General features: G+C 37.8%; 1 protein-coding gene across 3 annotated transcripts; it reads right to left on the bottom strand.

Annotated features, from left to right (window-relative positions):
• Positions 1-2,084: 2,084 nt before the first annotated feature.
• Positions 2,085-18,152, bottom strand: LOC131701633 (uncharacterized). Of its 3 annotated transcripts, none has more exons than XM_059000600.1 (7): positions 17,385-18,152; positions 7,080-7,218; positions 4,138-4,288; positions 3,232-3,347; positions 3,075-3,110; positions 2,901-2,979; positions 2,085-2,679 (listed from the first exon to the last, which is right to left on the bottom strand). In XM_059000600.1, exons 3-7 carry the CDS (start codon positions 4,236-4,238, stop codon positions 2,382-2,384), a joined length of 630 nt encoding a protein of 209 aa, XP_058856583.1. In that variant the 5' UTR covers positions 4,239-4,288; positions 7,080-7,218; positions 17,385-18,152; the 3' UTR covers positions 2,085-2,381. The 3 variants fall into 3 exon arrangements, with proteins under 3 accessions (XP_058856583.1, XP_058856573.1, XP_058856589.1); XM_059000590.1 differs by having other exon boundaries at positions 4,138-4,276; positions 17,385-18,151; XM_059000606.1 differs by lacking the exon at positions 7,080-7,218 and having other exon boundaries at positions 4,138-4,276.
• Between the last annotated feature and the right edge of the window lie 7,854 nt (positions 18,153-26,006).

Here is a 26,006-nt window from a genome sequence, read left to right as displayed (position 1 = left end):
ACTTGTGTATGTGCTTTGTGTTTCGTGTGGGTGTACAATAAACAGGACTATTATTTCGGGACAAACCCGGGAATTACAGTCCGTAATACACACCACTGTATTACTTACCATCATTATTGTTTACTGTATGTTCTGCCGTTAGGCACTGGACATACAAACGCATTAAACTACTTTGCACCTGGATTATAATTGTCTGTCTGTTCATTGATCACTTGCACCTGCACACTGTTAGCCACTTTGGCATACCCATATAACATTAAGTTATATTATGAACTTGCTAATGCATTTGTACTTTACTGTCTGGGACAGAAGCTTTTTTATGTCTGTGATCCATATTGCATCATTTTTTGTTGTATGTTCCAACAGATGTTTGAATGTTAATTAAAATGATCATTAACAACAGTGAGATTAAATTATTATCTCTCGCATGTGATTTCTGTCATATGGTACAAGGCAATAAAAGCATACACAGCTTAACAAGCCTCATGCCCAGCTATGATCAGCAAAGAAAAAAGCCTACATAAAGTGTTCAGATAAGTTATATAGTTCATACAGTATATAGAACGGTAAAAAAACAGTATAGGCTTTGTAATAACCGCAGACAGATGGACACACTGACTTACATTTTTATATGGCAGCTCCACAATCGGGAGAATAGATATTTTTCCCTCCATAATGAATTAGAAAGTGCAACACGAATCATTGAATATAAAAGCTTTTTTTTTAAATGCAATTCTCAAGTCTGCAAAACATAAAAGTGCCTAATTTTGGTTTGAAACTGGAAAATTAATGGTTACCATGCAAAGGCATGATGGAAAATACTTTACAGTGACTGCATCTGTATTTGTCACCTTCTTCTTTACATTTTTGGTGCAAACTCGTTTTGGAGCAAAACCGTGCTCAGTTCTTCTCAGTGCTGTGAAAGAGCAGGCTGGAAATGTCTGCACCACGCTCCACTCCAGCAACTACGCCGCTCCGCTCCCCCCGCTCCATATATAATTGGCTCGCTCTGCTCCGCTCACTCTCTCTGTCCCCAACGCAGGGCCGGATTAACCAATATGCCAATAACACCATTCGCCATGTGCATAGGGCCCCCAAAATATGGGTTAACGTAGGGCCCCCATGTCCTTTAATCCGGCCCTGGTCTGGATGCAGGTTCAATTAAACAATTTGGGTTGGAACAAAGACCAGGAATGGAAGAGACAACTTTGACCTCGCCTGACCTAAAGGAATTATCTGTCACTTCTGTGTCTAACGGCAGATGCAGCATGTATAGAAGTGACATTGCATAGCATTTGCCTATAAAACTGTGCATAACAGCATTTGCTGGTGTTTTGTGGTATTTACTGCTATGACCAGTAGTTTAACAAGGATTGAATGACACAAGTACTGTACATCATTCCTTTCTTCAGTAGCTGTGTTTTGAAGGACTTGGGTAAAGGTTCTCTGACACACCCAGGAACAGAAATTAAACCACAGGAAATAAGGTATGAAACAATTTACAGATTTTAGTCCTTATTGCCTGACATTTACAAAAGACAAAAAAACAATAAATTATATAACAAATAGCAGCAGTAAACTCTAAACTATTTCTATTACCATATACTAGCCTTTTAAACAAGTTATAACTGATTCCAGTTTTGAACATAGCTTTGCTATCTTTATGGTGTCACACACACGCACACCACCCTCAGGTTCAGCTCCTCGAGTAAAACTTACCAAATATACATACCAATTTCACCTACAATATTTAAACACCTACTTTTATTATTATTATTATTATTATTATTATTAATAACTAAAACCAAAAAGCTTAATAGTCTGTTAAGTACATTTTGTTTTTAACACCCTAGTAATAAAACTCCACATATTTCCTGTACAGTCATAGCAAACATAAACGTTGGGTGGAATTAAGGTTACAATTACATGGAATTCTGAGCCATTGCAGTTTTTTATGAGCTTGCCCAGACACACCTTAGCTCGTTATTTCCATACAATATGCTTGACTAAACTCATAGCAAAACCTGGAACCCCGTTCCATTTTAGTTGCTTTTAAAAAATACCAAACAACAACTTTTTATTTATTTATTTATTTATTTATTTAATGCACAAAGTCTGTAGTAATCATATTTTTTTGTTATTTATTACTTGGCTGCTATAAGAACAGCAGCACCATTTTTCAGATTTAATCAAGAGGGTTTAAAATACTAAAATAATTTTTTGAAATACTAAAACAAACTAAAAAAAATCATTTTGACTATTTTTTTATGTAGAACACATTAAAAAAAAATACAGTGGGGGGAAGTCCATTCAATTCCAGAGGTCGCTGATTTGTGTCAGTCATCACTGCTTAACCGCGGAGTCAAGTCAGATTTGATGTCTTAAGTATTATCAAAGGCAGCATTGCTGTACTCATAACGGTCATGGTCCACATAAGTTTTGGCAAAGTTCTGCTTACTGGCCTCGGGTGTGGATTCAAAGCCATGGTTAGAGTAATGAGAGATGTAGCCAGTGTTTAAGGCCTTACTCAATACAGGTGGCTTGGTTCTTGCGCCACTGATCTGGTATGATGGAATCCTATCACGATGCAGTCCTCTGACTGTGTCAAAGCCTTGGCCTCTCTCTAGGGTAGAGTCTTCCGCTGGCTTTTTACGTTTGACACAGCAGATGCACTTATTCCTGGAAACAAAACAAAACAAAAAAAATACAATTAGTTACTGACTGTTATACATACAGTATAAGAGTATTATCTTATATCAATTTCTATATCTTATGTAAATTAATGCAGTAGATTCTACAATCAAATTCATACCTTACAAGAAAAGTAACTGGTGCATTTATCAGTGTGTTTAAAATTGAAAAATAACACAGAGACACAAAAAAGTGCTTAATTTTCTTACCCTTTCATGAAGGTGACAGCCATGAGTAAGATGATAAATATAGAGGAGATAATGCAAACTATGGCAATCTTGAGCCACACTAAAATATAAACAATATAAAAAAAGTTCATTTCAGATAGGCAAATCACATTGAGAGTATAATGTATTATATTTGAGTGGGGAGTGACTGCTTACATTTGTCATCCTTGATTACTGGAATAAAGTCTGTGACTGCCAAAAAGAAAAGAAAAAAAGATTCAAAATCCAATTGTTTTATGCAACTATTAAACAGTTCATATCATATCCTGTAGGATTTGTTATAGTTCTTGAAAGTATTACAAATAAATCTTACTATTTGGGTTGAAGCAGTAGGCTAAAGCAAGCTGGCTGGGTTTGTTGACACATGGAGTAACTGTCAGCTTTCCACTGGAGAACTGAACCACGTCCTTGTCTTTGCTCCACGCAGGTCTGTAAGGAGAAAGACAATGCAGTATACTGAGGGATCGACCTTCAACTCTATATTAATCCCACTGATGTCACACAGATTCCCTCCCTCCTGATTAACATCATATAATACAAGTATGCTGGACTGTAATAGACCAGCTTCAAGGATGAGATCCTCCACTGTTTAAATCAGGGTTGTCAAATCACTGTCCTCGAGGACCATTCCACTCCAGGTTTAACAGGTAAAATTATATAGTAAACTACTTCAGGGTCTGGATCTAGCTTTAATTGGTTCAATTAACCCTTTAAGGTACAAAGGAAGTATGTGTCCCACGAATAAAATTATGCTAACTTTTTTTTTTTTTTTTGCAATGAGGCGCATGAAACATGGTTTAAAATGTACTGACAGGTTGGATCTGGTCATCCAAATTGTCAGTTTCCTCCCTGTGTCACTTGAGTCACTCTCAAATGTATTTTAAGAAGAAACTGTTTCAACAGCCGCTCAAATCCCAGTGTACCTTAAGGGTTTAAACAATTTAGAACAGAGCTGGAACAAAGACCAGGAGTGGAAGGGCCAGCTTTGGCCAACCCTGATTTAGATCAAGACAAAAAATAAAACAAATAGTGGTATATTGTTTTTGTAGATTTTTTAGGTGTCAGTCTAGTTCCAAAGAAAAGGTTTGTCAGCACTGCAGAGTGCCATTGAGATAATAAGGCCCTTAGGGAGTTTCTCTGCCCCCCTACCCCCACCCCACCCCACCCCACCCCACCCCACCCTGCCCCGCCCGCAATGAAAAGCAGTTTTATTACTTACATGCCGTCAGGGATGGGTGTGGATGTACTACTCAGTTGTTTCTTTGATGCCAAGCTATCACCAAGGGATAAACACCGTTGCATAGCTTCACTGTATGTCATGGTACTGTTCCCAAATGGAGGATAGACCACGTATACATCTGTAAAAGACACTGTGTGAAGAAACAGAGCCGAACTGATTTTTACCACTGTATTCCAAAACCTCTTCAGTATTGTCATATCCTTTGCTGTTATGTTTTAATTCTGAATAGGTGTTATACATGGAACTGGTTGTACAGTTAACTAGATCAGGAAGATGCACAGAAATCTTTTTGGGAAATGAAAGACTTGTAAAGGAACTGAGCAGAGACCAAGCAACATTGTATTATTGTACATCTTACCACGCCAATCTCAATCAGCTTTGCAATATTTGTTTTAGTGTTTTGTGGTATTTACTGTATTGTACATAACAAAGAATTGTTTTTAAGAAAGTGTTTTACAAACGATGTACATGTGTAGCAGTACAGTAAAGCACACAAACTAAATTAACCAGCTTATAAATCAAATAACCAGGCATTTCCACTAGAACACACTAGCTCTCGAACTCAAGAGACCCGAGATGGTTACTATTGGTTTTGTAGCAGTAGGCACTGGGTGCAGTGTAGTATCCACAGGGCCCTTTTTTAATGATGCCTATATTACTGTTGCCACAAGTCTTGATCGCTGTGGTACGGGCAAGAAGAATTCACTGCTCTTCCACCCATCCATACCTGCCATCGAAAAGTTACATCATGAAAATGAAGGGTGAGCCAAAGCATTTACTTCCATAAAAAAAGTCAAACTGAATGTGGTTCAGAAATAGATTGTAGTATAAAATCTCTGATGCTTTAAAAATTAGGTTTACATGATATGAGAATATTACAAGTACAGAGCAATGTATTCAAATTGTAATGTGGAAGGATCCTTCAAAACACATGTTGTTTTTTTTGTTTTTTTATTGATATTCGATTGCAATGTAAACGGAATTCAATGTATTGGTATGTGGGTTGTGCAGATTATGGGTTATTTTCAATTGACTCAACCAAGATAATGTATTTGATAATGGTAACACCGTGTAACAATTATTTTTTTTTTTTTTGGTTCCTGGGTATTAAGTGTTATTTCCTAATTGCTTATGCCTCAAAAGTATAGAAAATGGCTATTATTCCCCACAAACTTTGCTTTTGTGACCAGGACAATGATATTTTGAAATGTACCTATTTTCCAGAACATTTCAGATAGATTCAGTGCTGAGTAAACTTGGAGTAACTTCTAGAACTTTCTAGAACTTTCCAGTAATATAAATAGTAGTTTAAATACAGGGGCCTTAAGCCCACCAGTTCAGTTTAGTTCCAGCTGCCTAAGTGGATACATATCTGCATTTTTCTGAGATGGCATCAAGGTCATAAGAGACTTCAAAATGGTGGCATTCCTGATGGGTCTCCAAGGCGGTTTTACCAAGTTTCCCTGCTATCTTTGCCTTTGGGACAGTAGGGACTCCAAGGCGCACTACCACAGGCGGGACTGGCCACAGCGGACCGAGTTCTCTGTGGGGAGGAACAACGTCAAGTGGGAGCCACTGGTGGACCCCCGGAAGGTGCTGATGCCACCACTGCACATCAAATTGGGCCTTATGAAACAATTTGTCAGAGCTCTAGATAAGGAGTCGGCTGCCTTCAAGTACCTTCAAGACTTCTTCCCTAAGCTGTCTGAGGCAAAGGTCAAAGCCGGTGTCTTCGTCGGACCACAGATAAAGAAGATCCTGGAGTGCAATGAATTCCCCAAGAAGCTCACTAGTAAGGAGAAAGCGGCTTGGAACAGCTTTGTCGCAGTGGTTCGGGGCTTCCTGGGAAATCACAAGGCCAAAAACTATGTGGAGCTGGTTGAGACTCTGGTGAAGAACTACGGCACAATGGGCTGTAGGATGTCCCTCAAAGTCCATATCCTTGATGCTCATCTTGATAAATTCAAGGAGAACATGGGAGCGTACTCGGAGGAGCAAGGCGAGCGCTTCCACCAGGATATACTGGACTTTGAACGCCACTACCAAGGACAGTATAACGAGAACATGATGGGAGACTACATTTGGGGGCTGATTCGTGAAAGTGATTTACAGTATAATCGTAAATCTTGAAAAACTACTCACTTCTAAATCTTTTGTAGTCATTTTTGTATTACTTTAGTATAAATACATGTTAATTTGGATTCATATGTTGTTGTTTTTTTGACTTTATGTGAACGAAGAGACACAAATTCGCCCGTTTTCTCATTGAAAATAGGTAAATTTCAAAATATCACTGTCCTGGTCACAAAAGCAAAGTTTGTGGGGAATAATAGCCATTTTCTATGCTTTTGAGGCAGAAGTAATTAGGAAATAACACTTACTACCCAGGAACAAAAATTGTGTTACATAGTGTAATCAAGGTGAAACAGACCCCAATGTAAGAGGTTGAATCATTTGTAAGTACTTCAATTATTTCCATTTTAATATCCTACTATGACCTCTATCACTCTCTATAGTTTTTTTCTGCTTAGATTACTATTTTTCAGGATTACTATCACAGCTTTTTTCAAGCATTGTCTAAAAGCTGAATTTCTGAAGTGAGAACTCTGACCCACTAGGGTGGTGTGCATCTCTAATTTCCAGTTCCTTGTGAAAGATGTTTTTCCATTGACTTTACAGATCAGTTGCAGAGGTGTGGCTGAAATGACTTACACACACCCCCAGTGGCCATTTAGAAAACTTGCTGCATTTCAGAAGTTCAGCTTTTCGAAGTAGAATATTTAATAAGCAGTGCAAACATAAACAGCAGAGAATGACACAAAATGACAAATTAAAAAGTAAGAAATTAAATTAAACATTCTGAAAATTTATATGGTACTGAATGTGTTCAATTCTAACCACACTCTCAGTGCATACGTTACCTGCAGGTCTGGAAGCTGGTGTTCTGAGCACTAGTCACCTGCTCTAAGGTTGCTAAAGCTGCATTCTGCGACAGACAGTACTCTCTGGATTGAGTGTAATTAAATGTAGTGATACTGGACTCAAAAACCCCTGAAATAACTGGTGAAAAAAAAGAAAGATGTCTTAATGGAAATAAAGAACAAGCCAACATGTACAGTACTAAATAATCCTGGAGCAATGTGGATTAAAGGGAGGTGGAGAAGCTCTGTATTGCTTTACACTTGGGTTTTCGAAACCAACCCTTGACGAGACTAAAATATATTGCCATGCCTCTCTGGCTTTAAATTTGCAGTTCAGTGGCATCTGTGCTTGAAATTGTTTAAGCTATAATGAAACTGTGATCATGTGTTTTTATTTTTCTAATATATTTATTTAGATGTCTCTTTGTATTCGCGATGCTTTCACTATTGAGCTGTACCTGTGCTAGCCCTGCAGGCCCAAAAGTGAATAAACTAAACTGAACAGCAGATAACCCTTTAAATCCTGTGTCTCTTGTGCAAATGTTTGATACCAGTTAATCAAAATAGATTGCTACAGTAGTGTGAAAATGTATTAGAACACCCCATTGCTTCTGTTGTTTTGATTTGTTGTGCATATGAAATCCAAACCACTGTAACTGATAATCTTGGAAAATTGTCAAATAAGCAAATTAGCAATTGTCTGATTTAATTGATGATAGGCCATGTGTGGAATTCATTAAAAAATAATAAGATAAAAAGGAACACACATACACAAATGGTAAAATGCATGTTACTTTTTTAAAGTTGTTCAAGATGCCTATTAAAGCACAAAGTGATCTAGCATTTTCACAAGAGTGCCTATTGTTTCTACATCACTAATTACTAAGTCTCACACAAAGAGGTTTTCATGCAGGTAGGTATTTAAGGATATAAATGACAAATCGAGGTGTTCTAATAAATTGGCACATTACTGTATAATAGGTTTTAAAAAAAGACAGATATTCTGTCCCTTGAAGGTATAAATACAATCTCACTATATAGTAGACAGACAGACAGAGACAGATAGACGATCTTACCAATGTCATATAGTGAACAGGTAGCAGCGTGCAGAAGGATAGCTAAACAGAACAAAATCCTCATTGTGATACCTATGATATTTGCTATGGAGTGAAGACTTCCAATCGTGTTTGCTCTTCTGTAGTTGCTTAGAAGCCAGTGAATCTATATACTCAAAAAATAAGAACCTGCCGAGGGCACTGGGTTGTCTTTCTAGGTCAGCCAACGCAAGAGACTGTGAAAAAAATGACACACCTTTCCACTTTATAACAACGTACTGATGTAGTACATACCAAAGTCCAAGGTGCAGATGCATTTTCTATATTTATCGTATGATTTATTCGTATCGGACACTAAGCTGATGTATCAGACACTAAGCTGTATTTTTAACACTTTTCTATTGCACATGTTCAAGATCCATTATAGCTCAGGAAGACTGACTAAAGGGCAATGACTGAAAGCATACTTTCTGATAGCATTAGAAGAATTAAGTATAAAACAAACACAGAACTGCTTAGAACCACAATCTAACTCCTCTAAACAAGCTGCTTCTTGCCAGTGTTGTACCATTATGGTGTTTTTATTCCTTTTAGAGAATCTCAAACAAAGAATTTTAGGAAAAATGTATTTTTGTAGATTATCAAAAAAAGTTACAAGAAATAGATTTTTTTTTTTTTGCAAAACTCCAAAAATGCTAATTCAAACCCTTTGATGCTATGATAGTATTGTCTACAAGGTGCTAGAAATTTCAATATGATAATGAAGTACCTAATTCTAGAAAAGTCTAGAAAATGCTGGATTGTAGGTGAACATTCTTAGAAAGTATAAAAGGGTTAGGCATAGGATGATTGCTGTCATTACCAGTAAATCAATATGGGACAAAGTAAAGATCTATCTGAAGAAAATGAGTTATTGTCATAAAGCTGGAGAAGGATAGTTCCAAGCATTTCAGTATCACAATTTCAAATATTGTTTCTATTATCAAGAAGTACAAGACTCATGGTACTGTCACAATGCTCCCTCGGTCTGGAAGAAAGAAGGTTCTTTCACCAAGAACAAGAAGAAGAATTGTGAGGAAGGTTAATAACAATCCGAGATTGACTGCCAAAGATATTCAAAGTGAATTGGCTGCAGGTGGGACTGGGATTTCCATTTCAACCATAGGTCAAGTATTGCATGGTGAATGTCTCAGTAGTCGCAGGCCAAAGAAAAAGCCACTCTTAGGAAAACGTCACAAGGACAATCACTTAAAGTTTGCAAAACGGCATTTAAATGATGGATATGAGTTCTGGTCAAATGTTTTGTGGAGTGATGAAACAAAAATCGAGCTATTTGGTCATGCTGATAGTCGTTACGTTTGGAGAAAGTCCAAAGCACACATCAAAATCTACTTTAGAATTGTTAAAGAAGAATAAAATCAAGGTTCTGGAATGGTCTAGTCAAAGTCCCAATCTAAATCCGATTGTGAATCTTTGGTATGAGTTGAAGGCTGTGCACAAGAGAAGTCCTCGAAATTTGAATGAACTGGAACAATGCTTTGTTGAAGAATGGTCAAAAATCACTAATGAATAATGCCAAAAGCTCATTGACAAATATCCTAATTGTTTAAAATAGGTTATTATTGCTAAAGGTACCTCAACTAGCTATTAATTTCATTTCCCTTGTCAGGGTATGAATACTTTTGAATTAGCATTCTTTGAATTTTGCAAAAAATAATTGCTAAAATAAATAATTGTAGAAATCTTGTAACTTGTTCCTCATCCACAAAAGCAAAAACTTTTGCTACAAAAGATTTTTCCTGCAATTATTTGTTTTTGAGAAATTTCTAGAAATGATAAATTCCCATTGGGGTATGTAAACTTTTGCCTACAACTATATATATACACTGTATATATAGTAACAAAGCCTGACAGCTCAAATTCATTGCACCCTTTTAAAAGCAGACCAAGACACAGAACAGTACTTTTTAGGCACTTTCATGCACTTTTATTAATTACAGAAAATAAACTAGCAAAACACAAAATACGTGGAGTACTAAACTGTACTTTGCAAGCTTTTAACTAACACCAGACAGCTAAGCTGTTTACCAGTCAAAACCCAGTTGTTTCACACACAAATAGGTTCACCCTATGTTCACGCAGAACCTGTTCTTGTTTACACAGGTCTGCTCTGCACATGGCCTTTCTCCATCCGCCTACTCTATAGGGTTTCCCCTGCCTTAATCAGCCTCAGGTGCTTCACTTTAAAATGGTAACCCTGTGGAATTCTGGGAAATGTAGTCCTGCAGCACATATTTTCTCCTCCCCCCTCAAGCCAAGCCAAGCCAAGTACAAGGTTGTCCTGGAAGAAAACTTGCTTCCTTCTGCTCTGACAATATTCCCCAACTCTGAGGATTGGTTTTTCCAGCAGGACAATGCTCCATGCCACACAGCCAGGTCAATCAAGGTGTGATGGAGGACCACCAGATCACCAGGGCAGCAGTGTGGAAGAGTGGTTAGGGCTCTGGACTCTTGACCGGAGGGTTGTGGGTTCAATCCCCAGTGGGGGACACTGCTGTTGTACCCTTGAGCAAGGTACTTTACCTAGATTGCTCCAGTAAAAACCCAACTGTATAAATGGGTAATTGTATGTAAAAATAATGTGATATCTGTATAATGTGAAATAATGTATAATGTGATATCTTGTAACAGTTGTAAGTCGTTCTGGATAAGGGCGTCTGCTAAGAAATAAATAATAATAATAATAATAAATCAAGACCCTGTCATGGCCAGCCCAATCTCCAGACCTGAACAAGAGGAAGATGGATGGTCACAAGCCATCAAACAAAGCCGAGCTGCTTGAATTTTTGCGCCAGGAGTGGCATAAAGTCACCCAACATCAATGTGAAAGACTTGTGGAGAGCATGCCAAGACGCATGAAAGCTGTGCTTGAAAATCAGGGTTATTCCACCAAATATTGATTTCTGAACTCTTCCTAAGTTAAAACATTAGTATTGTGTTGTTTAAAAATGAGTATGAGCTTATTTTCTTTGCATTATTCGAAGTCTGACAACACTGCATCTTTTTTGTTATTTTGACCAGTTGTCATTTTCTGCAAATAAATGCTCTAAATGACAATATTTTTATTTGGAATATGGGAGAAATGTTGTCAGTAGTTTATAGAATAAAACAAAAATGTTCATTTTACCCAAACACATACCTATAAATAGTAAAACCAGAGAAACTGATTATTTTGCAGTGGTCTCTTAATTTTTTCCAGAGCTGTATATATATATATATATATATATATATATATATATATATATATATAATAAAAGAAAAAAGAGAAAAGGATATTTCAGGTACTTAAAAAGGTAGAATAATTGATTACAAATCAATTATCAGGACGTTTCGGACTACAAGTCCTTCATCGGCCGAATACAAAAAAACAGTGGGTGCGTTAAGTAAGTGAGCGGCTCAGTAAAAAAATCAACTTAACGACTCGCTCAGTTCCACTCCCGCTGAGCCGCTCAGAGCGCTCCTGAGCATTTTTCATCAGTGATCAGAGTGAGCGGACGGAATGGACACCTGCAGGAAACAAGTGGAGATGACAGGCAGGATTGACAAATACGTTTGTCAAGAACGATGAACTGGTTTCGACTTATGAAGTTATGTATTAAATTGGCTAAATAAGATGGTAAAAATTGTTGTTTTCAAATTTGTATCATTTAATTTCATTTTTTTTTTAAATGTAGAGCTGTTTTATAGTTATTAGTGTATTATTATTAGGCTTGTAGTATTAATATTATTCATAATTCTCATTATTAACGTCGGTATTGTCGGTATTAAACACAGCCAGATATGAGGTTCAGTCCAAACAGAGCTCCGAACTCAGCGAGGTACAGCAGGGGACAGTAACCACACGGGGTCATTTCATCTACCATCACCTAATTAATAATTATTATTCACCATTTTTAAAAGTCGCTCAGCGCTCTCGTGGAGCAGAGCGTTAAATCATTTAAATCTGCTCAGTGTGCTTTCTGAGCGTTCTCACTCTGAGCGGCTCACTTACTTAACGCGCACACTGCTTTAAGAAGTTGATAAAAAAACAAACAAGTAGTCTTTTTAAAAAAAATCCAGAATGTTGATGATGATGATGATGATGATGACCTCAGAATAGAATGTTCATTCCAAATGGCTCCAAAGTACCTAGTTTGAAAATAAGTTCACATTCCTTTTGTTTCCTGACAGCATTAGTTCCATAGCATTGAACCATCCCACAAATTGTGATGTCTTCTATAGTGTGGTCATTTCTGTTAAAATGTCTGGCGACGGGAAAGGTAGAGGTGTTAATTCGTATACTTCTCAGATGTTCCACGAAGCGATCAGCCAAGCGTCGTTTTGTTTTACCAATATATAGCTTGTTACATTTGATGCAGCCAATGCAATATACTATTCCTTTACTAATGCAAGTAAAAGTATCATGGATAGTAAATTAGGATTTTGCTCCCTTAACTAGGCACTTTGGAGCCATTTGGAATGAACATTCTATTCTGAGGTCATCATCATCATCATCATCGTCATCATTGCCTAGAGAAGGCCGTCCACCAAAACTCAGTGACCAGGTAAGGAGGGCATTAGTCAGAGAAGCAACCAAGAGGCCAATGGTAACTCTGAAGGAGCTGGAGAGATCCACAGCTGAGATGGGAGAAACCGTCCATGGGACAACTATAACCCGGACGCTCCACAAAGCTGGGCTTTATGGATGAGTGGCAAGAAGAAAGCCATTAACAAAACCCATATCAAATCCTGTTTGGATTTTGCCAAAAGGCATGTGGGAGACACAGCAAACATGTGGAAAAAGGTTCTCTGGTCTGATGAGACCAAAATTTAACTTTTTAGCCTTAGCGCAAAACGCTATCTGTGGCGCAAAGCCACACTGCTCATCACCCTGAGAACACCACCATGCTTCACCGTGGGGATGGTGGCAGCATCATGTTATGGGGATGCTTTTCATTGGCAGGGACTGGGAAACTGGTCAGGATTGAGGGCAAGATGGATGGAGCCAAATACAGGGAAATTCTAGAGGAAAACCTGTTTCAGTCTGCAAGAAACCTGGGACTGGGGCGGAGGTTCACCTTCCAGCAGCACAATGACCTTAAACACACAGCCAAAGCTACACTGGAGTGGTTTAAAAACAAGAACCTGAATGTCTTAGAATGGCCCAGTCAAAGCCCAGACATCAATCCGATTGAGAATCTGTGGCAAGACTTGAAAATTGCTGTTCACCAACGGTCCCCATCCAACTTGACAGAGCTTGAGCAATTTTGCCAAGAAGAATGGGCAAAAATTGCAGGACCCAGATGTGCAAAGCTGATAGAGACTTACCCAAAAAGACTCACAGCTGTAATTGCTGTCAAAGGTGCTTCTACCAAGTATTGACTCAGGGGGGTGAATACTTATGCAACCAACAAATGTCTTTTTTTTGTTTAATTAACCTTTGTGTCACAATAAAAAATATTTTGCACCTTCAAAGTGTTAAGTATGTTGTGTAAATCAAATGGTAAAAATCCCAATTAAATCCATTTTAATTCCTGGTTGTAACACTACAAAATGTGGAAAAGTCCAAGGGGGGTGAATACTTATGCAAGGCACTGTATATATACACACACAGGTGCCAAAGCAGTCAATTGGATGATTTTCACTTTTATATTACTCTACATGTGTGAAAAGATACACCGTTGTCAGTTCTTGACTTTTACTAAATATACAGCTTTTGAAAGGCACGATCGCAAAAAAAAAAAAAGTTATACCTCTCCCAAGAACTTCCAGACATATACACACACACACAAACAACAATAGCATTTCGCTCATACAGTATTAGTAGTATTTAGGCTTCTTAGTTGTTTTTTTTCTTCCCGTCTGGACAGTGGCTGAGAATGCGCTGTATAGTATTGATTAGATCAGTTTGCGCAGCCCTTAAATGAATGAAAATGTGAATGCAACAAAGTGGAGTTGGCATTCAGACCAGGTGGCAGCAACACAGCTCTCAGGAAGCTTACAGGCAAGCCCGCGGGCGCCAGGCCAGACTACAGGGGTCGCTGGTGCGGGGTGAGCCGAGGACACCCTGGCTGACCTAACCCTCCCTCCCATCCTCGGTCGGCAAAGGAAAAGCCTGGACTCGAACTCGCAACGTCCAGACTATAGGCCACATCCTGCACTCCACATGGAGCACCTTTACTGGATGTGCCACTCGGGAGCCTCCTGAACTTATAACATTTTGACTTCATTTGGCCAGTTCCAACCCTTGTCCGTTTTTCAGGAAACACAACAGGTTCGCTGAATAGAGGTAAAGTGACCAGAGATAGTAACAGAGTGGCAGAGGCAGAGTCCAAAATGTTTTATTACAATAATCACACAGTTACATAAAAATCAGTTCAAATAAACAATACAATCTATCACAGTTTTAATAAGAGAAAGTCAGTTCACGGGTAGGAGCCCAGGCTATAAGAATAGTTTGTAGTTTGAGTTGGTAGAGAGACCTCTACAGAAAATATAAAAGAGGTTGTCTTGCTATATGAGGAGAGGTGTGGCCTCCAAGACTGTACCCAGCACCCCTTGAGGATAGGTAGTGGATGCAAACCTGAATCCCTTGAGGGTGGAATAGGTAGTGGATGCAAACCTGAAAATTGAACGGACAGAAAAGTAGTTACCCTGTTTATTGGAGAGCTGCTTGCGATGGGAGCAGAGAGCTCCCTCAGGGAATCTGGAAATAGGTAGAAAGTAGAAAGGTTAGTTGGGACATTGAGCGCTAAGCACACAGCAGGCTAAAACCTGAGCAAATAGTATGAAGAAAGAATGAGCCTCTGATTTTAGTTAAGTAATAGCGCATGAGCTGCGAGAGGATAGGTGTGGCCGGGGGTGACATAGTGACATAGCCTGACCCAAGGTTGGGCAGTGAGATCACTTGCCCCCCAGCGGGGACTGATGACAGAGGCACATGGTACAAAAGGAGGAGGAGGGAAAAGCAAAACATTTGAAAAGGGAGATAGATGTGACTAAGCTTTAAATAGGATTTCGATGATGATTGACATAGAGATTAATGATGATTGACAGGCTGAAATTAGAAAAGCCCTAGCTCTCGCCCCCCGAACTCTACCTAAAGGTTTAACATTTAAATAAAGGCAGCTAAAAAATACACTGTATTCAACAGGAAGGGTCCTTAGACAAGGGCCTAGCAACAATTGCATTTCTCATTGACCGATGGTGGATAGATAGAAACAGATCTCCCCAGCAAGGATTCTTCAACAAAACCAAATAGTTAATAAACACACACAGGAGAGCAACTGTATTTGAAAAGTCAGCAGTAGTATACAGGGGTCCCCAAGGATTAAGGATTAATTTAATGATTAATTTAATAGACTGGCAGACTGACACACATTATATAAACCCAGTTATATTTGTATTTATTATTTATTTCTTAGCAGACACCCTTATCCAGGACGACTTATAATTGTTAAAAGATATCACATTATTTGTACATACAAATCGAGAGAGAGAGAGAGAGAGAGAGAGAGAGAGAGAGAGAGAGAGAGATTCTGGTATAGTAAGCAAACTTGTTAAATTTGCAGACAACACATAAATAGGAGGAGTGGCAAACACTGTTCCAGCAGCAAAGGTCATTCAAAATGATCTAGACAGCATTCAGAACTGGGCAGACACATGGCAAATAACATTTAATAGAGAAAAGTGTAAGGTACTGCACGCAGGCAATAATAATGTGCATTATAAATATCATATGGGAGATACTGAAATTGAAGAAGGAATCTATGAAAAAGACCTAGGAGTTTATGTTGACTCAGAAATGTCTTGATCTAGACAATGTGGGGAAGCTATAAAAAAGGCCAACAAGATGCTCGGATATATTGTGAAAAGTGTTGAATTTAAATCAAGGGAAGTAATGTTAAAACTTTACAATACATTAGCAAGACCTCATCTAGAATATTGTGTTCAGTTCTGGTCACCTCGTTACAAAAAGGATATTGCTACTCTAGAAAGAGTGCAAAGAAGTGCGACCAGAATTATCCCGGGTTTAAAAGGCATGTCGTATGCAGACAGGCTAAAAGAATTGAATCTGTTCAGTCTTGAACAAAGAAGACTTCGCAGTGATCTGAATTCCAAGTTCTAAACGGTACAGACAATGTCGACCCAGGGGACTTTTTTGACCTGAAAAAAGAAACAAGGACCGGGGGTCACAAATAGAGATTAGATAAAGGGGCATTCAGAACAGAAAATAGAAGGCACTTTTTTACACAAAGAATTTTGAGGGTCTGGAACCGACTCCCCAGTAATGTTGTTGAAGCTGACACCCTGGGATCCTTCAAGAAGCTGCTTGATGAGATTCTGGGATCAATAAGCTACTAACAATCAAACAAGCAAGATTGGCCTCATCTCGTTTGTAAACTTTATGTTCTTAACTAACTAGCAGGTCAGTTAGATGGCTGTTGTCCTCACCCGCACCAGTTAGTAACACCCACCTTCTACAAACAAAACCATGCCAAATTTAATAATTATTATTATTTAATTAAATAACTGCATACACAGCAAATTAATAAAAAAAACTATTTTAAAAAATATGCTACACGTGTATTTTATTATTGTAGAATAGTATTCATATTTAAATATGTATTGTAATTGTGGACATTAACATTCGCTTATCCACATACACACTGTAATGCATATCTATAGACTACATACCATTAATTGGATGAAATGCAGGAATCAGAATGCATCATATACACGGTCTGACGTTATGGTCGAGACTTATCATGTGACACTACTATCAAATTTAATTGGCTGTTATTGAAAATGTTGCCTGAAAAATAGAACACCGTCCTAAGTGGGAGAAATGTCGCCAGTGTGTGGCCACCTTGTTGTCGCCTGCGAGACCAGGCCTTTACAGTGCACTGAAGGCAAGCCCCAAACTGACTGACCTACTTTGACAAAGAAGAAATGCCTCCCCAACCGTAATTGCTGGCCAGCGAAATCAAATAAAAAGGCTTTCCCCGTTTTAAACCAGATGAGAGGAGAAGGACACAGCGTTTAGTAATAATAAGCAAACAGAAGGTATGGGGCTCTTAACCTGCCGCTTTAATGCTTTGATCCAACAAAAACACAACCTGAGACCGGGAAGTAACCACATGTCTTGGAGCTTTATTCAATATGCAAGATTTCCAAATGCCAAACACTTTACTTTTAGAATTATACTCACCTGGCTTTAACACCGCAGGACACCGACAAAATGCGTCTTCCGAGCACTCCCCTCTATAGCGGCACACCGAATACCAAGTCCCACACCTACCGTCCCTTCTTCTCTCCTGTTTCTTCTTCTGTTCTGTTAATGGTCACCAAGTTTCTAGCAAAACTTATTGTCACCACCTACTGTTCAGATTTGGCTATTAAAACTGCTGTGAACACTTAACCTTTTAAAATCTCTGTATGTTAAATATTCTTGAGTCTTCCTAATATATTTTGCAATACACCCAATAATACCTTTTTCTATTTTTCTATCACCTGTACCATTTCAAAAAAAATATTGGAAATATTGCAATCCCTCAGATGCTCCACTGTTTCCTTTCCACTACATTCCATACATAACTCATTCTCATGCACTCCAGTTCTATATCGGTGTTCCTTTAATGTCGCATGCCCTGTAAGGCCTTATTAATGCTACTTCCTCTCCCCATCGCAAACAAAGGAACAATTTAAATAACCAGGGCAATTATCTAATTAAGACACCACTAAATCAATTAAAAAAAACGACATGTGCAATAAAGCAACGTACAACAAAACATTTGAAAGAAGCCTGGTTACCTAGGAGAAAACAGATTACAATCCCCTTATCAAGTAGTCCTGCTACAGCAGCATGCTATTTCACATGTTACAACTGCACACAATCACAGGTACAGTCACCAATTCGAGACACAACATTTGTAAAATATAAACATACTGAATTCATTGCAGTCATCAGCTGCATAGATTAACCATTCAGCAGAATGTGGAAACAAACAAGTGAATACAGATATTAAGCTACTGTTTTAGTACAGTATCACTTTAGTGTCTTAGCAAGTTGTTTTATTTTAAGCCGTTGAATATGATAGCAACCAACTTGCTCCTGAAGTATCACCCACCCAGCAAACACTTGCACTGTCGACCGGTCACTGTTTATCACAGCTACCGTACACAGCCCTTGGCGGAGGAATCAGCGACGGACGCTTCACAGCCTCGGGTACAAACAATCCTATTTCGATCTTTTTTTACATAAGGTTTTATATGTAATGTTTTCTTTACGTGTGCATAGTGGCGCTTTGTCTAGTTTTAACACATGTACATAGATGCTAAATGTATAGTTATTAAATCACTAAATATGACCAATAAATGACCGATCGACAGTGCAGACAATCAACTAACTAGGCTGCCTGAGCTACACATTTGCAGTTTTTTTTTTTTTTTTTTTGGAGCGTGAAATCACTCTCAAAAAGATTTGTAAGCGTAGACTGAGTTTCGAGCGTGCGCAGAAAAAACTGTAAATGTGAAAAGGGACTCGAGCGCGCGCAGAATAGAACCGTAATTGAAAAAAAAAAAATTGAGAGGTTGTATTTTTTTCATTTTACAGTTACAAACTGCATTTCTGCGCGCTCGTATTTTTGATAGCAATTTCACTCTCAAAAGTGTCGAGCGAGCGGAAAGCAGATTTGTAAGTGTAAATTAGAACCGTAGTATTTTTTCCCCCATTTTACAGTTACAAACTGCGTTTTACAGTTTTAAACTGCGTTTCTGCGGTCACGGATTGATAGCTATTGGAAGCCTATGGCAAGCCAAGTTATCATTTAGAGATATCTCGATATATTTTAAGATATCTCTAAATCGTTTCCAAACATGTCTAAATATTTTAAGGTATCTTCAAATATTTAAAGGTACCGCATCGCAAAATTATTTTCACTTATCTTTTAAATTGAGCTTTTTCATTTAGCATTTTCAGATATACAGTATCTTTAAATCATTTTAAGATATCTCAAAATCATTAAATCAAACATCCTGTTCATTTAGGGATATCTCTAAGGGGACAGGAAGTCCATTCAAAACATAGAGCATTTTCACAGGAAGTCATTTAGAGATACCTTGAAATTACTTACAGTTTATTTTGAGATACTGTATCTAAATGTTTTGGTAACATGGAAAGAGATTAGGGTACATTGTTTCACAAAGTTGTACCCAATTCAAAACATCTGTGTATCTTAATTTCTGTTTTGCATCCTACAATATAACTGAGTTGGAATATGTAATATAACCTGATGTAAAGTGAATACAAGCACCCAATTTCAGTCACAGTGACATAATAGCAAGCACATTATAAAGGAGAAACATCCTACAGCTAGAACTGTGTTTGAGAAATATCAATCAATTAAATTACGTTTATGTTGTGCTTTTTATGGCAAAGCCATCTCCAAAGAGCTTCAGAATCAAATAAAGTAAAAGGCCAATGAAACGAACTGCAGTTATAGTAAGGGCCATTTTCTGATAAAGTACATAAAATGGTAAAATAGAGTAAACTGATTCCTAAAGAATTATATTTTAACAGAAAGTTTAACTATTAATCAATATAAGCATGATCATTATAGTAGCAGCACTTAACTAGAAGTGTGTGTGTTGGGGGAGTTGATAACAAAGTAAAGATCAGAAATTCAATTTTTTTTCAAGCTTTTCCAGTTTCTTTTTTATATCCTCATAATTCCAATGCTTTCTCCTGGTTCTTATCAGCTGCCCTAGTGTTGTGTGTCACTGCTGCACCCAACCAATGCTGAAGTTATAACCAGGGTTGTATAGTTTGACTAGAATATTGACAAGCTTCTCATCATTGCTCTCTTCACACCTCTGCAGGATCCTCTTGCCCCATCCCTGCCACAGACTGTCATCACTGAAGCTGATGATGAAGAAATTCTCAGGGGAGTCCCTCTTCAGCTTTTCTGCTTCTTCATTTACAATATTCCAAATAGCACTATACAATCCCAATATATATTAAAAACAATACAATATACCCTCAATATTCATTCTTTTATCTACTTATAGCCCCATGATATGTGTTCTTACATGAACATTTTTGGGAGGGCAAAACGGACCACAAGCGGATTATACATCATAGCATGGTTAATGCAATAATTACAAATCATCTATACTTAAAAGGGCCAGGCCTGTTGCCAAAGATTAGGTGTTCTGGGATGCCCATGAAATGAGCTTTGGCCTCAGAGAGGATTCAACTCTGAAACTACTTGCATGTGTGTGGCCCTTAACCTCAGGGTCAAATGTAGACTTCAGTACAGACAACCTTATTCCAGTGAGGTCAAAATAAAGGTTTAATTTGCTAAATATAGCAGTGCTTTGCTGTTATGACTTGCGATCGCTAACAAGGGCAAAACATGTTTTTGCCACAAATTTAAAAAAAAAAAAACACATCGCACAATACATTGTGTGGCATCCTTGAATCTCACACATAGGCTGTTTACAAAACCTAAAATGATATAATGTAAATTAAAAGGTGTTAAATAAACAAGACTCTAAAAATATTTATTTGTCCTCTTAACATAAAACAGCCTAACAACCCTTTTCTCTATAGCATTTACTTGTACAGATTTTATTTTAACTTTAACTGCAGGCTCACTCTTTGTTGAGATGGTATTGGGACTCTGTTTTAAGAATTAAATACTATAATTAATATTAAGTTTCCCATTTAATCCAGAAATAACAGCCAGCAGAATAAAAATCTACTGTGTTTCAAAACTGTACAAATAAAATATTTACACAGTACTTACACTTTTTTTCAAAGAGGTATTATTTGAACAAAGTTCAATACATTTAAAAAGGCTTTTATAACTGACGCTATTTCCTTCAATCCTGTTAAAAGATAGAAAAAAATATTAAAGTATTCTACTGTTAAAATAGTTCCAAATTGACATATAAAAAGGCACATTTGCGAAACTAACACAATTGGCTGATACACTGTTTACAAGCAAGGAAGGAATTAATAGTCTATTCCCAAATAGAAGGACAAACAAGATGCATGACTTACTATCTTGTGGCCACAAGATAGTAAAACATGCACTCTATCTATCTATATCTATCTCGTATCCACTCCTGGGCTCCCTAAAAAGAGAAAATTAGAAATGTACATATTTTAGATTGATTTAATCTAAAATTAGTTCAAATGACATGCCTAATATATTCCTAAGATCATTAAAAAAAGTCTCTATTATATCGTTTTTTAAATAGCAGTAAAACACACTCTCCAACCAACAGGGAACATGTATCTACAGTTACAATTCAAATTTACAGTTTTAGTTTGAGGTTCAATAAAATATAGAAAAAAAAAACACACTCTTCCTTCTCAAAACACACATATATATCTAGGCTACCACTTGGTCTATCCCTTCCAGATATGTCTATTCTATGGAATTGTGTGCTGGTTAAAATCCTTAATTGGTCTGCTTCCATTTCCAGAAAACAGTCCCTGGTAATGTGGGAGATTACACTTTTTGCTGCTAGGTATAGTATTTGCAAGGCTATAGTCATATAGTTTTTTGGATGTTAGGAGTTAGGATGGTATTTACTCGCGCACAGTTTTGAATGTTTTTTTCTGAAACTCTCCTTTAACAAGTCTGAAGGGGACACTGTATTATTTACAACGTGAAATAACGTCTTCAAACCTGTTAACAGTGAGCAGTTACCTTGGGATTACACCCCAGGTTCAGACGCATTGATTGGACTAATGTATCCGCAGCCGACCTAAGACTCACCGTTTCAACGGTGTCAGTAGTGCTCAACAGAAAAGAATGCATACAGAAAAATATTGTATACTGGTCATGGGCTTTGGTTTTGCCGAGAGCCGTAACTAAGCATTTAGCTACCGGGGCATGCAAATATATATATATATATAGGCATGCGCCTCCGGTTGAAGCAAACGGAGGTGGATGGAAAGACTACATATCGCAGCTACAGGGGCATCCGAGACTCCATATCGCAGCTACAGGGGCATAAAATGTTATTTTTTTTCTTTTTTTCTTTTTTTTTTTGGATGTAAGGAGTTAGGATGGTATTTACTCGCGCATAGTTTTGAATGTTATTTCCGAATCTCTCCTTTAACATGTCTGAAGGGGACACTGTATTATTTAAAACGTGAATTAACGTCTTCAACCTGTTAACAGTGAGCAGTTACCTTGGGATTACACCCCAGGTTCAGACGCATTGATTGGACTAATGTATCGGCAGGCGACCTAAGACTCACCGTTTCAACGGTGTCAGTAGTGCTCAACAGAAAAGAATGCATACAGGAAAATATTGTATACTGGTCATGGGCTTTGGTTTTGCCCAGAGCCGTAACTAAGCATTTAGCTACCGGGGCATGCAAATATATATATATATATATAAATTGTATGCGCCTCCGGTTGAAGCAAACGGAGGTGGATGGAAAGACTCCATATCACAACTACAGGGGCATGCAAGACTCCATATCGCAGCTACCGGGGCATAAAATGTTATTTTTTTTCTTCTTTTTTTCTTATTTTTTTGGATGTTAGGAGTTAGGATGGTATTTACTCGCGCACAGTTTTGAATGTTTTTTTCTGAAACTCTCCTTTAACAAGTCTGAAGGGGACACTGTATTATTTAAAACGTGAAATAACGTCTTCAAACCTGTTAACAGTGAGCAGTTACCTTGGGATTACACGCCAGGTTCAGACGCATTGATTGGACTAATGTATCCGCAGGCGACCTAAGACTCACCGTTTCAACGGTGTCAGTAGTGCTCAACAGAAAAGAATGCATACAGAAAAATATTGTATACTGGCCATGGGCTTTGGTTTTGGCCAGAGCCGTAACTAAGCATTTAGCTACCGGGGCATGCAAATATATATATATATATATATATATATATATATATATATATATATATATATATATATATATATATATATATATATATATATATATATAAATTGAATGCGCCTCCGGTTGAAGCAAACGGAGGTGGATGGAAAGACTCCATATCGCAGCTACAGGGGCATGCAAGACTCCATATCGCAGCTACAGGGGCATAAAATGTTATTTTTTTTCTTTTTTTTTCTATTTTTTTTTTGGATGTTAGTTGTTAGGATGGTATTTACTCGCGCATAGTTTTGAATGTTATTTCCGAATCTCTCCTTTAACATGTCTGAAAGGGACACTGTATTACTTAAAACGTGAATTAACGTCTTCAGACCTGTTAACAGTGAGCAGATACCTTGGGATTACACCCCAGGTTCAGAGGCATTGATTGGACTAATGTATCCACAGGCGACCTAAGACTCGCCGTTTCAACGGTGTCAGTAGTGCTCAACAGAAAAGAATGCATACAGAAAAATATTGTATACTGGTCATGGGCTTTGGTTTTGCCCAGAGCCGTAACTAAGCATTTAGCTACCGTGGCATGCAAATATAAATATATATATATATATATATATATATATATATATATATATATATATATATATATATATAAATTGCATGCGCCTCCGGTTGAAGCAAACGGAGGTGGATGGAAAGACTCCATATCGCAGCTACAGGGGCATGCAAGACTCCACATCGCAGCTACAGGGGCAGAAAATGTTATTTTTTTTTCTTTTTCATTTTTGGATGTTAGTAGTTAGGATGGTATTTACTCGCGCATAGTTTTGAATGTTATTTCTGAATCTCTCCTTTAAAAAGTCTGAAGGGGACATTGTATTACTTAAAACGTGAATTAACGTCTTCAGACCTGTTAACAGTGAGCAGTTACCTTGGGATTACACCCCAGGTTCAGACGCATTGATTGGACTAATGTATCCGCAGGCGACCTAAGACTCACCGTTTCAACGGTGTCAGTAGTGCTCAACAGAAAAGAATGCATACAGAAAAATATTGTATACTGGCCATGGGCTTTGGTTTTGGCCAGAGCCGTAACTAAGCATTTAGCTACCGGGGCATGCAAATATATATATATATATATAAATTGCATGCGCCTCCGGTTGAAGCAAACGGAGGTGGATGGAAAGACTCCATATCACAACTACAGGGGCATGCAAGACTCCATATCGCAGCTACAGGGGCATAAAATGTTATTTTTTTTCTTTTTTTTTTCTTTTTTTTTTTGGATGTTAGGAGTTAGGATGGTATTTACTCGCGCACAGTTTTGAATGTTTTTTTCTGAAACTCTCCTTTAACAAGTCTGAAGGGGACACTGTATTATTTAAAACGTGAAATAACGTCTTCAAACCTGTTAACAGTGAGCAGTTACCTTGGGATTACACCCCAGGTTCAGACGCATTGATTGGACTAATGTATCCGCAGGCGACCTAAGACTCACCGTTTCAACGGTGTCAGTAGTGCTCAACAGAAAAGAATGCATACAGAAAAATATTGTATACTGGCCATGGGCTTTGGTTTTGGCCAGAGCCGTAACTAAGCATTTAGCTACCGGGGCATGCAAATATATATATATATATATATATATATATATATATATATATATATATATATATATATATATATATATATATATATATATATAAATTGCATGCGCCTCCGGTTGAAGCAAACGGAGGTGGATGGAAAGACTCCATATCACAACTACAGGGGCATGCAAGACTCCATATCGCAGCTACCGGGGCATAAAATGTTATTTTTTTTTCTTTTTTTTCTTTTTTTTTTTGGATGTTAGGAGTTAGGATGGTATTTACTCGCGCATAGTTTTGAATGTTATTTCTGAAACTCTCCTTTAACAAGTCTGAAGGGGACACTGTATTACATAAAACGTGAATTAACGTCTTCAAACGTGTTAACAGTGAGCCGTTACCTTGGTATTACACACCAGGTTCAGACGCATTGATTGGACTAATGTATCCGCAGGCGACCTAAGACTCACCGTTTCAACGGTGTCAGTAGTGCTCAACAGAAAAGAATGCATACAGAAAAATATTGTATACTGGTCATGGGCTTTGGTTTTGCCGAGAGCCGTAACTAAGCATTTAGCTACCGGGGCATGCAAATATATATATAGCTATAAAATATTGTATACTGGTCATGGGCTTTGGTTTTGCCGAGAGCCGTAACTAAGCATTTAGCTACCGGGGCATGCAAATATATATATAGCTATATATATATATATATATATATATAGGCATGCGCCTCCGGTTGAAGCAAACGGAGGTGGATGGAAAGACTACATATCGCAGCTACAGGGGCATCCGAGACTCCATATCGCAGCTACAGGGGCATAAAATGTTATTTTTTTTCTTTTTTTCTTTTTTTTTTTGGATGTTAGGAGTTAGGATGGTATTTACTCGCGCATAGTTTTGAATGTTATTTCCGAATCTCTCCTTTAACATGTCTGAAGGGGACACTGTATTATTTAAAACGTGAATTAACGTCTTCAACCTGTTAACAGTGAGCAGTTACCTTGGGATTACACCCCAGGTTCAGACGCATTGATTGGACTAATGTATCGGCAGGCGACCTAAGACTCACCGTTTCAACGGTGTCAGTAGTGCTCAACAGAAAAGAATACATACAGGAAAATATTGTATGCTGGTCATGGGCTTTGGTTTTGCCCAGAGCCGTAACTAAGCATTTAGCTACCGGGGCATGCAAATATATATATATATATATATAAATTGCATGCGCCTCCGGTTGAAGCAAACGGAGGTGGATGGAAATACTCCATATCACAACTACAGGGGCATGCAAGACTCCATATCGCAGCTACCGGGGCATAAAATGTTATTTTTTTTCTTTTTTTTTGGATGTTAGGAGTTAGGATGGTATTTAC

This window comes from Acipenser ruthenus, chromosome 2 (assembly GCF_902713425.1).
Source record: "Acipenser ruthenus chromosome 2, fAciRut3.2 maternal haplotype, whole genome shotgun sequence".
In the NCBI taxonomy this organism is placed as follows: Eukaryota; Metazoa; Chordata; class Actinopteri; order Acipenseriformes; family Acipenseridae; genus Acipenser; species Acipenser ruthenus.
This window is presented reverse-complemented; position numbering and strand designations above follow the sequence as displayed.

Excerpts from the sequence above, each read along its gene's own strand:
- LOC131701633 (XM_059000600.1), bottom strand. The coding sequence starts at position 4,238 with ATGACATACAGTGAAGCTATGCAACGGTGTTTATCCCTTGGTGATAGC. Across the intron at positions 3,348-4,137 it reads ACACCCATCCCTGACGGCAT|ACCTGCGTGGAGCAAAGACA; the intron begins GTAAGTAATAAA and ends TTCTCCTTACAG. Across the intron at positions 2,680-2,900 it reads GCTGTCACCTTCATGAAAGG|GAATAAGTGCATCTGCTGTG; the intron begins GTAAGAAAATTA and ends TTTTGTTTCCAG.